This window comes from Ochotona princeps, chromosome 7 (genome assembly GCF_030435755.1).
Source record: "Ochotona princeps isolate mOchPri1 chromosome 7, mOchPri1.hap1, whole genome shotgun sequence".
NCBI lineage: Eukaryota > Metazoa > Chordata > Mammalia > Lagomorpha > Ochotonidae > Ochotona > Ochotona princeps.
This window is the reverse complement of record NC_080838.1, coordinates 46,021,542-46,034,040: the sequence shown is the minus strand read 5'-3', so window position 1 is coordinate 46,034,040 and position 12,499 is coordinate 46,021,542. Positions and strand designations below refer to the sequence as shown.

Below are 12,499 nucleotides of genomic sequence, written 5' to 3'. Positions count from 1 at the left end.
ACAAAGCTTGTGTCCCCTCCACCTATTTCTTTGTACATTTTAATTTGGAATTATCTTGAGAGATCAAAAGACTCTGTGCTAAGACTTTTCAAACGCTAGTTACTGCTTCCTTTTGTGGGTAAGATTATGTGGAAGTGACATGAGAAAGAACCCCACTCCTCTATTTCCTCTTCTTTTTACCTTATATCAAATCCTCCTATTTCCTTATACTACATTCCTAACTGATTTAAAAAACAATCATTTTGTGGCAATTAGTTTCAGTATTTAAATGTAGTTGGACTGAAATCACTACAGAAAAATCAGTATGGCAAATTAAGTAATGCTTAAATTAACTTCTCAAATAATTGTCAAGATTTTTAACATTATCAAGGATAATTCTGCTAGTGTATTTAATGGATAAATGTAGTGCCAAAAACAAAGCATATTAAGGTTCAGGTTGTTTACTAGAAACATGGTATGTTAGTAATCTAATTTTTTTTTTGCTTTGATGTATTGCAAGTTTATCTACATGGTTGAAGTGATAAAGTTGTAGTTTAAAAAAAAACCTATCAGCTCTGCTAATGAAAATTTTCCAAATATTTTCTTCAACTGTTGTGTTCTGTAAACTAATGAGAAGAGTTTTAAAAACGATTGGTTGATGTGTTAGTGATGTGTTAGTGTTGATTGATATATCAGTCTATTATTACATGACTTTGTGTAAAAATATGAAGGCTTCAGCAAAATGGGCCCAAAGTGTTTTGCTTTGTTTTTTTTGATCTACCTCCTGGCATTATTTTTTAAATTTTCTGAACTCTGGTAAGAACTATATCTTACATCATAACCCAGTTCTTAAAGACAGATATAGAAAAAAAAAAAAAAACTTCCAAACATACTTACATTAATGGTTTCAATACAAGATGTTAAGTTTAAAATTTGTCATTCTTACAAGGAAAAGGTGGATAAAAACCCTCCAAGTTGATCAATTTTCTTCAGTTCATTGAAAAACTAAGAGTATAATGGTAGAAAGCCAACACCCCTCTGAGAAGACAGTTTAAGAAGAGAATAGCATAATGAATTTGTTTAATTGATGTTTTATAATAGCTATGGGAGCTTTAAATGAAAACGTAAGTACCAAGGAAAAACTGCCTATTTTTATGTTTAGATTCCATAACAAATAGACAACTGTGTAAATACAAACATGCAGAAAGCTGAAGTACATCCAAAAGCTTACAGGCTGAGAGAGGAGATTCCGACAGGCTGGGGTTCTTCTAGTCCTCTTTGAGTAGCATTACTTTATCCAGGACAGAAAGCATGACTCCTCTGAAATAACAGTCTTCAGAGAAAAGGAAACCTTTCTAGGCTTTATGTCTATTTTTAAAATTTTATTTATTATTATTTTATTTCCCCAAATACCCTCCCCCTCACCGAATTCCCCTATATTATTAGTATACCATAGCTCTTCATAAACAGTCACATGTTCATTATTGCGGGCATGGACAATGGCAGAGAGTCCAGCATCCTATTGTCAAGATACAGCTAATAGTTTCATTAGTAGTCCATATATGATCTGGAAGTAGAGATGCACACTGCACTGCATCCTCACATCTGGACATGATAGTCTCCATTCACAGTCACCACACATCCCTCTTAAATGAAAAACCACAATACAAAATCAACAACAGGAAGAAAAATAGAAATTTGCAACACCATGAATTTCTCAAGAGGCTTTTTTTTGTTGTTGTTTTGTTTTTTCTATTTTATTGTATTGTTGTTGACAATCTTTACATAGTTAATTACAGTTAAAGGATCAAGAAGAAAAAAAAAAAAAAGGTTCAGGGGGATAGGGAAGTGGGTAATGCTATTATGTCCATATTGTTTCCATCTTGTATCTGAGGTAAAGGGGGATATTGAGGGAGAAGCCCCACCCGGTTTCCCTCCTACCCCAAGTCCCGGATGTGGGGCATGCTCTGAGATATGTGCCCAAGTGGTGTTAATAGTTCTCCAGTTATGAATCGCTGCCAGTTTTGCTCGATGAGGTCGTCCACTGATTGATATGGTCCATCATAAAGTCTCCGTTTGCCCCATATTTCGCTGCCAACATATAGCTGAGATACATGATTATCCTGTTCTGTCTTCTGTCTTTTCTTGGTTAGAGTTCTGAGTCCAGCAGTTTGATTGGGGAGATCTCCAAAGATACTTTGAGGTATTCCCAGATTAGTTTCTTGTATGTTCTAGCAAGCACAGGGCCCGGCACAGTCCATCACCCCTATCAGCTGGTGGTTTCAATTGCTGGGTTGGTTCTGTTTTCGGTCCCGAGTTGCACTGGAACCAATGGGTGTTGCAGTCCAGTCTGGTTCGGCCCTTACATCAACCAGTGGGTGCTGCAGCCTAGTCGGGGCGACCCACAATAACCCCCACCAGGCCCGCCCCCTACCCTGGTTTGCCAGTATGTGTAGCAGAAGACCAGTCTGTCCCCCATCCCATTTGGCTCTTGTACTTGTCAATGGGTATTAAAGCTTAGTTCTATCTAACCAACTCAACCATCCAGCCCTCACAGGTGTTGTTGAGTACCTCTCTATCTAGCCATCCCAGCCCCCGTCCTAGTTTTCATGCCCTCCCATGGGAATAGTGACCCAAGAAGGGGGAACCCACTTTTCCCTCCCAGGTCTCTCTGTCCTGGTTTATGCACTCTTTAGGTGGTCCTGTGATTTGACTCGACAGAATTAGTCCCCAGTGCCAGCTTCTGCCAGCTGATGCTGCGGCCCTGATCTAGTCCACATGCAGGTGTTGTAGCCTTGCTTAGTCGGGTCTGTCTCTATCCCAGCCCACGCTCTCCAGTGGGAGTAGCTGTCCAGCGAGGGAACCAGCCCCTTAATCCCCCCGCCAGCTCTGCCCCTTCCTTCCTGGATCTCACGTGTGCTGGATGGGTGCTGCATTCATATCCAGTACAGGAAACCACGCCCTGGCACTCCATAATGTGTACTGGTTTTGTCGCAACCAAACCTGGCCCATCCCACACTCTGTTCTGGTGATCGGATTTGCCAGTGGATGACATGAACTGATTCAGCCTGGTCTGCTCCTGACCCATGCCGAATGTATGCCAGTGGGAGACTTTCCATGGCCTATTCTGGGCTGTTTCCTATCATGCTTCTTGCGCTTTCCTGCAGGGACTGTGTCCTGACAGAGGAGTTGCCCATGCTGCTCCATCAGAACCCCTCCCAATGCCAGATTTTGCGCATGCCAGGGGGTTCTTGAGCCAACCCTACTCGGTTCACCTCCTGTCCTAGCAGGAACAGTGGCTTTTCCTGGCTGGCTTTCACCCCATTTCTAGTTCTTGTTGTTGATGTTTCAGTCCGGCCATGGCTCATCCATACCCACATACAGCTCACACATGGCTCAGTAAGGGGTTGAGACCCAGCCTAGTCAGTCCCACATCCACCCTGGTTCTCCAGGACACCAGATGATGTTGGGGTCTGGCCTGGCCTGGTGCATCCAATCCCAGCCCACACTAGTGCCTTGGGTGACTACAACTGTTTCCTAGCTAGAACGCAGCCCCCATTCCAGCACACGCACCCCTTGGTGGGAAACTCATCCCAGTTGAGATGTCCCCTTACTGCCCACATTGGGCCTGTTCCTAGCCGTAAATCACGCACCTACCCGTGGTTGCTCTGAGGACCATTAGGTGCAAGCCTCAAGTTCATTTGGGATTCCCTCTTTGCCAGCATTCTGTTTCCTCCATTTTGATTGAAGGGATCCCAAAAGAGACTTTGAGGTGTTCCCAGATCAGGTTATTAGCAAGCACAGTGCTTCATGCCAAAAGCACTGTGGATTCAGGAGGGAGCCTCCCAGGCAGCTGGTCAAAGAACCAAAAGTCCAAAACTCTCTGGCCGGGCGGCCAGCAGGCGGAGCCTGGCGCCAAATGGTGCACTGGTCGCCCTGGAGCAGCTCCCCACGTGCATGTGGTAGCTACTGTGTGTTCCCAGGCTTGAGGCATGGCCATCCCAAGGCCCCCAGCTGGCAACAAGATGGCTGCCTGCCGGAGGTTCAGGTCCTTAGGCCCCAGTCCCACCCCTCCTGGCTCCTCCCCCCCATCTCCAGCCACATGGCGAGCAGTAGGGGAGGCCCAGACTCGCTACACAGACCCCCGAGACTCACCCAGAAAAGGGGTAGCCATCGAGGTTCTGGCAAATCTGGGAGCAGCTCCCCACATGTATGTGGTAGCTACTGTGTGTTCCCAGGCTTGAGTTCTCAAGAGGTTTTGATAGTTCAACAGTTCTGAATTGCTGGCGAAACCGCCACTCCAATCACGATGAAAGGTTTTCTAAGTTGCTTTTGGAAAGAGAAGTCTAATTTGTGTGACCTGCCTTCAGGAGGGGATTTTATGCTTTCTGTGACTTACTTTGGGTTGTGGGGTGGGCGTGCAGAGGAGTAAGAGAAGGAATATGGGAAAAGGTCAGAAACACTTGGCATCTTTTCCAATGCAAAGTACTCAGCATACTAAGTTGCCACACACCATGCTATGATGTTTTGAGCATCAACAAGAGCAAACCAGTATTCAAAATGCTCTGGAGAGAAAGGTATATTTGGAGACTGAGATCTGAGATCTACTTTCCTGGAGCACAATTCACAGGAATCATGAATTGGTAAGAATACAAGGGTAGGTGGTGGTAATTCTAAAGGAAGGCTAGGAGCTAAGTACAGATTACTTTGAAGGATCAAAATTTGGGGCTGCCATTTTAGGGATTCTTTTAGGAATCTCACCAGGTTCACACAGTGAAAATCTAAGAAAAGAGACCCTGTGGACCCGGCAGGAAGAATCTCAGAGAAATACTCCCAGCATGTTCTCCATAAGCAAGTCTTATCATGAGGAGAAGAAAATTTTACTAGAATGTCCCAGCTGCAGAATGATAATATCCCCCCTCCAGCCGCACTGTCTCACTTAGGAGAGGGTAGAAGAAGCTGTTCCACAGAACAGCACTTACACAGTCACTAAGAGGTTCACATTTAGTTGTGAGACTGGAGGAAGTTGTCCCTCCCCACTATCTATGGCTATGCATAACAGCATTTCTGAACAACCCTGACTGAAGAATTGCATTTCTCATACTCTCTCTTTGGACTACTTAGGAAAATACAGTTGATGGGGGAGAAAAAAAAATACTGCAGAGGAATTGGAAATATCTAGCACATACTGCTACAGCAAACATTAAATACAGCCTAACTACTAGCCAGATTATCACATTTTTTACCCTAAAATTATTTATTTCAATTCTTATTACCTGGTACATCTTGTTCTCAACCAGAAATTACAAGGTCCACAAGGATTCAAGATAAAACTCAAGAATGAAAGGAAAGCATTGAATGAGACATAAGTGTGATGCTGATATTGACATTATCATAGAATTTTAAGTAGCTGGTTAAAATGTTAAGGCATCCTCTGGGAAAAAAACTAGGCAGCATGCTGTGAATAAATGTACATGGATGTATTTTTTAAAATAAAGATTTCTGTATTTATTTGAAAATCAGAGTTGGCAGGAGATAGGGAGTGATAGGCGGGAAGGTGTGGTGATAGGAAACAGAAATTTTTGATCAGCTGGTTCAACTCTCAAATGTCCACACAACCAGGGTTGGACCAACCCAGGAGTTTCTTCTGGGTCTCCCAGGTGAGTGCAGGGGCCCAACCACTTGGAGCATCCTCTGCTGCTTCCCTAGGTATACTAGCAGGGAGATGGATGGAAGTGAAGCAACCAAGGACTCTGGTGCTGCCTATATGGGATGCCAGTGCTGCAGTTACACTCATGGTAGAATTGACAGAAAAATATACAAGTCCGTTATTCTAGGTGAATATCTGTACATTCCTCTTTCAATATCTAAGGGCTCTAACACAGTATCAATATGTACACAGGTGACTTAAACAGTGTTAGTAATCTACTTAATTGAAATTTATAGAATACTACATTTAATAATAGTAGAATAAATTCCATAACATACCATGTAGTATCTCAAACCACTCTAAAATTCAGAAATCAGTAACAGAAAGATAGTTGAAAAATTCACAAGTACTTAAATATGTAAAAACATATCTAAGAAAAATTTAATAGCTTGAAATAAATGGAACTGCATCTTATTAAAGTTCATCAGAAGCAGACTTTGTATTTGTAGGAAGATTTTTTTTTAGCAATAGAGATTCCTAAGTAACCAATTGCTTCTTTCTTAAGAAACTTACAAAATGTGATTTTAGTGTAAAGCATCAGAAGAAATTTATTAGTAAAAATTAGGCCAGAAAACAGCAAAAGACAAAGCAGTAGAGACAATCAATGAAACCCAAGGTAAAGTTAACATGCTTACTCTTTAAGTTCCTTTAAAAGACCAGTAAAATTGATAACCTCTAGCCAGGCTAACAAAGAAAAAAAATTAAGACACAAATTACCTCTATCATGAATGAAATAGAAGTTATTGCTCCTGTTCTAGAATCACTAAAAGAATATGAAAGACTATTAAAAATAACTGCATACCTTCCAGTTTGAGAACTTAGACAAATGGACAAATTGATTGAAAGAAAAATATTGGGCCCGGCACCATGGCCTAGCGGCTAAAGTCCTTGCCCAGAACTGGCCAGGATCCTATTTGGGTGCCGGTTCTAATCCCGGCAGCTCCACTTCCCATCCAGCTCCCTGCTTATAGCCTGGGAGGACAGTCGAGGACGGTCCAAAGCCTTGGGACCCTGCATCCATGTGGGAGACCTGGAAGAGGATCTGGGCTCCTGGCTTGGGATTGACGCAGCACCAGCCGTTGCGGTCACTTGGGGAGTGAATCATTGGACAGAAGATATTCCTCTGTCTCTCCTTCTCTCTGTATATCTGACTTTGCAATAAAAATAAATAAATCTTTAAAAAAAAGAAAGATAAATATCAAAATAACACATAAGAAACAGCCTCAAGAAATTGGATGAAAGCTGAAGAACTTCCATAGCAGAAAACACCAATGTCAGATACTTTTACTTGGCAAAAATGTACAGAAAAGCAAAAGTATGATTGACTTAATAACTTAAAAGATCTTCCAAATTTCAAGGAAAATGTGAAGAAAAATAGTCATGGATTTCAATTATGTTTCATTAAAATAGACTGTTGTATTTAATCATCCATGGACTTTTGAAGTACCCTCATAGTTTGTTTTCTAAGAGTCATGCCTTTCTTAATGATGCACATAATTGAGAAAGGCCTTCAAAGACACTGTAATCTGAGCTTTACAACAAAAGCTTACAAAAATACAGTTGAATGCTTTAACCTAGAGATATTACCTAATTTCTGCACTGGAGGAGAAACGTATTCCTCAGGTACCTTCAACACTGCGAAAAAGGATTTAACACAGCAGGGAAAGAACCAATTAAAAGTTGAAAGGAATGCATAATGTAGCCACCAAGATAAAGAAACTCTTTATTAAGAAGCTGTTCTTTGGATAGTAAAAATTATATCTTGATACTTCATTAAAGGAACCTAAAAGTTACCAGGATGTATCATTATACTATGCTGAGTCTGCTTAGGAAAATTACATCAACTGATAATATTTTCTAGGTGCCATAAAAACAAGTTTAATCTCAGTTTTGAAGCCATCTATTCTTATTTGATAACTTACTAATAAACACAGAGATATGATTTTGGTTCTCATGTATATATTTAATATTCACCATACGGGAAAGAGCTAACCTCAGTTCATATGGGAACACACCTTTCCAGATATTGGAAATACATAAGCAAGAGTGCTCTGAAATTAAATTATTTGTGAAATATCGGTTTCACGAAATACGTACATTTGGTTTATAATTTTCCTTAAGTTACTTTAGGTTGTCCCTAATTTAAATGAACAGATCAGTAAAGTCATGAGAAAAAGAAATGGTTGGCAGAAACTTTAGAATGGTCTTGAATCTGAGATGTGAAATACAAAAATTCATTTTCTATTGTTACAGCTGTATGAGTGTACTGTATGGTATATGGACACGTTTCTAGACACATACATACATGTGGGAACTTTAAAATGTTCATAGTGAATAAAATTAAAAGGTATAGTTGAGATGGATATTATTACACAGTGGGTGAAACAACCCTTGGGAAGCCCACGTTTTTGGTTCATTATGGTTTAATCCAGTAATTATCAGTGTTCTTTAATTTGTACAGAAACAATATTTTTGCCTTGTAAATTGATGTGAATGATTTGTTAACTGTGGATTTCATCTTTAATATTACCTCTTCTCTCCTAGAAATGAGATCTCATTTGTAAACTGTTGATTTCTTTAGGGCAATATCCCCAAAGGTTGTTAGTAAAGCATTCTGCCACCCAGCTTCACTATCAATTTGATGTTTGTTCTTCACTTTTAGTAGAATTCGTGATTCTCTGGTAGAGTTTCTTTATTCATCCTTATTAGTACCCACAAATTAGATGCTTTTAGAATTGCAAGTTAATAAGTGAATTTTTACACAAAAAGAAATTGAAATCATGCAATTAAAAAAATAAAAATGCATTTTAATCCATTTATAGGTCTTAAATATTTCTTTTTTAAGAACTATGCTTTTCTAAAGATTTTATTCGGGCCCGGCAGCGTGGCCTAGCGGCTAAAGTCCTTGCCTTGAACGCCCCGGGATCCCATATCGGCGCCGGTTCTAATCCCGGCAGCTCCACTTCCCTTCCAGCTCCCTGCTTGTGGCCTGGGAAAGCAGTCGAGGACGGCCCAATGCATTGGGACACTGCACCCATGTTGGAGACCCGGAAGAGGTTCCTGGTTCCTGGCTTCGGACTGGCGCGCACCGGCCCGTTGCGGCTCACTTGGGGAGTGAATCATCGGATGGAAGATCTTCCTCTCTATCTCTCCTCCTCTGTGTATATCTGGCTGTAATAAAAATGAATAAATCTAAAAAAAAAAGATTTTATTTTCATTGGCAAGGCAGATTTACAGTCACAAGGAGAAACAGAAATATCTTCCATCTATTGGTTCACTTCCCAGATAGCCACAAGGGTCAGAGCTGAGCCCAACCAAAGCCAGGAACCTCTTCTAGGTCCCCCATGCAAGTGCAGGGTCCCAAGACTTTGGGCCATCCTCAGCTGCTTTTCCAGGCCATAAGTCATGAACATGGATGGAAAGTGGAGCAACTGTGGCTCAAATCTGCACCAATTTGTGATACTGGAGCTTGGAGGCAGAGGATTAACCAATTGAACCAATATACCAGCCCCAAAGACTGTGTGTATTTCTGTTGGGCTGCTACGTATTCTGATTTTTGCCTCTTCTGTACACCTTTTCTTTTCACAGCTGACTCTCAATGACACTCTTGCCTGTTTTGGCAATCTGTATGCTCTTCCAATTTCAGATTTTACTAGCCTAGTCTGCCTAGCAAACAACAGACATTTTCTGTTACTTTCTTCTGTTTGAGTCATTAAAGTGATTTTTTTTTTATTTTATTGAAGCTGTGTAAAATATAGTCATCATGTTGAACCAAATTTAAAGTAAGATAATGCTCAGAGAGTCAATCCTTGTGGGCAGTCCAATACATGTTATTAAGGGTGGTCTTCCAATGAAATGAATCCATATACTTTTTAGTATATTAAAGTGGGAGTGATGCATAATTAGGTCTTCATTCAATAACTGTCTCTCTACAGATATACAAATACATATGTCCAATTACATTTATCCAAGGACATCTCTTTCTGAGATTGCTCGGATATCCACATCTTTTTTTAGCAGATATATTTGTAATATTTTAAGTCAACTAATGACTGGATATACCTGAAACAACAAAGTTTGTTTTCATGTGAAATCTGAAGAAATTTAAATACTTTGTATATTATCTATAGAGCTACAAAGGAGATCTCACCATATATCTGTCACTGTTCATAACAGAGATGAATGAAGTTTAAGTCTGAATTTCAGAAAGTTAGGCTTCCTGTGGTTAAATTTCAAATCTCTTCTGACAAACAATGTCAATAGTTTCATTTAGAATCATTTTAAGATTTTCTATGATAATGTAAGAATTGAGGGCCAGACACAGTGGCTCAATGGTTCAATCCTTGTCATACATGTGCTGGGGTTCCATAAGAGAGCTGGTTCGTGCCCAGGCTGCTCTGCTATCCAGCTCATGGATTATGGCTGGGAAAGCAGCAGAGGACCTGCATGGGAGACCTGTAAGAAGCTGCTGGCTTCAGATCGGTTCAGCCCTGGCCATTGCAGCCATTTGGATTTTGAACCAGCAAATGGAAGATCTTTCTTTCTTTTCATAAAATCTGCCTTTCCAATAAAAAGAAATCTTAAAGAGCTGAAAGAAAAAAAAAATCACCTTTATCGAATCTATTGAAATTAATATCATCTGACTCTAATAACTCCAAAAACTTCTTTATCATCTGCATACCTGATAAGATATTCTTTACTTCCTCCAGTTTCTGTTGTGATTTCCCCTACATTCTATATTGGACAGATACTTATTTGGGGAGAAAATACTTCTATGTACACATCTTCCTCCTAACATAAATTAGGCACCTTGTCAAGCAATAAGAAAAGAGGAAATTTCAGACACTTGGCCTACTTAAACTTAACATTGCTTTTCTGAATATTCTGCAATATTGTAATATTGCAAGAAGACCTTCAGCCTCTTTATAAGATAAAGCTAATGCTTAAGCTTAAAAATTTTTAAATATTCAAAGTGTTTGGTTTTATGATTAATGACTTATATGAAACCTCAGATGATTGGGTGACATTTTCTCAGAAGAATTTAGGAGATATCTCCTTATATCCTTGACAGCATGAAAGTTTTTAAGAGTTGCCCTATAAATGAAACGAAAGAGCCAGATTTTATTTTTCTTGTATAAAAGCATATTAACACTCTGGCGCAATAGCCTGGTGGCTAAATCCTCACCTTGCATGTGTTGGGATCACATATGGGTACCAGTTCATGTCTCAGCTGCTCCACTTCCATTCCTGCTCCCTGTTAATGGCCTAGGAAAGCAGTAGATGATGGCCTATGACCTTGGCACCAGGCACCCACACATGTGACCCAGAAAAAGCTCCTGGCTTCTGATTGGCTCAGCTCTGGCCATTGAGGCCACCTGAGGAGTGAACTAGAGTACAGAAGATCTTTCCTCTCTGTAATTCTGCCTCTCCAATAAAAATAAATAAATCCTTTTTAAAAAGTGTATCTATTGAAGTGATTTCATTTTGTTACTGGTTCATGAAAAGTCCAAGGTTTTCATATATCTATTGGTATTTTACACCAGAATTTACAATCCAGTATATCAGAAAGAGCTAGTTGGTTTGAAAGAGGCTTTGGATTAATGTATGTCAATTGTCCCAAAGGATCAGAGCCTTAAACCTTATTTTTCCCAGGGATTTTCACTCTGAGCAATTGAATATAAGTTCTCTAGTATCGGTTGGTATTAATCTTTACAGTATGGACAAACCTGCCTATGGTTAACTTGATATATTTTCATAGAATTAATACTAAACACCTAACATCAAATGAATAGTTTCCCTTTCCTAAATTCTAAACTATTATGTAACCATGATTACAGACCATTAAAAAGTATGTACATAAGTAGTGAGAAATTGTTGATGCTTTCCTTATTTTGATAATTTTAGCATGTGCTTTTATCTGGAAAAAAGTACAGAATTACATATTACATATTACATTTTGTGGTTCTAGCTACTAAAGATTAAAAATATTTTATCTGCTGGAACTTAGTGAAATTATTATCAATCATTAGTTCTTTGGTGTGTTCTGTAAAGCAAATAATAATGTAATATCTGTATTACTTGCTCATGTTCCAACTTCTTTTGTGTTTTATAAGATTTCCCTCCTGGCTTGGTCAATGTGGATGTCTACTGTGATGGAATCATCAAAGCCACAACAGAGATCAAATACTACACAAATGAAAAGGCTGCACAATGCACATGTAGAGTACCAGATCCAAGAGAGAGTTTATGCCAGGTGAGTTGATCTTCCCTTGAAGTTGATGAGAATGCAATCTAAGGAACTAAGGCAGGATAAGAGGATTCCTGCTTTGATACAAAGTCTGAATATTCTTTGAATAATAGAGAATTATTGATCAATAGGAAGGGATGGAGTGAATCTTTGTGTTGCAAAGATGCAGACAAATTACTTTGCTTAGGTGGAGTCATTCCAGATAACGTCAGTGGGAGACAGCTAATCCATGACAACATCACAGTTGCGATGAATTCATTTTAAAGCTGTTTCAGAGCAGATAAAGGGAGGGATTAAAGAGAACTCTTAAGACATGAATGTCTTCTTTATTCAGACCTGGAAGGCTCACAGTAAAAAAAACTCAGTTAATCTGCCTGATGCATTGAAAGAAAATAAACTCAGAGTAAAAATAGAGAATGCATTTTTCATGAGAATAATTCCAAGCTCATTTTGTAGTTTTCTTAGCTTCATTTCCCTGCTGTCTCATACTAAAAGTTATTTTATGTTAGGAAAACTTAAGAGAAACTCCAGGAAGATTGATGCCTTGGCAGTTTGCAAAGAGG

The 12,499-nt window shown here is 39.5% G+C and overlaps 1 protein-coding gene across 2 annotated transcripts in view; it reads left to right on the top strand.

Annotated features, from left to right (window-relative positions):
* The window catches only part of BANK1 (B cell scaffold protein with ankyrin repeats 1), a 279,826-nt gene that overhangs the window by 83,342 nt on the left and 183,985 nt on the right, over positions 1–12,499 (top strand). For both annotated transcript variants that reach the window (XM_058666993.1, XM_058666992.1), the window contains exon 5: positions 11,803–11,942. In XM_058666993.1, coding sequence (XP_058522976.1) covers positions 11,803–11,942 — 140 coding nt within the window. The remainder of the gene's footprint in view (positions 1–11,802; positions 11,943–12,499) is intronic.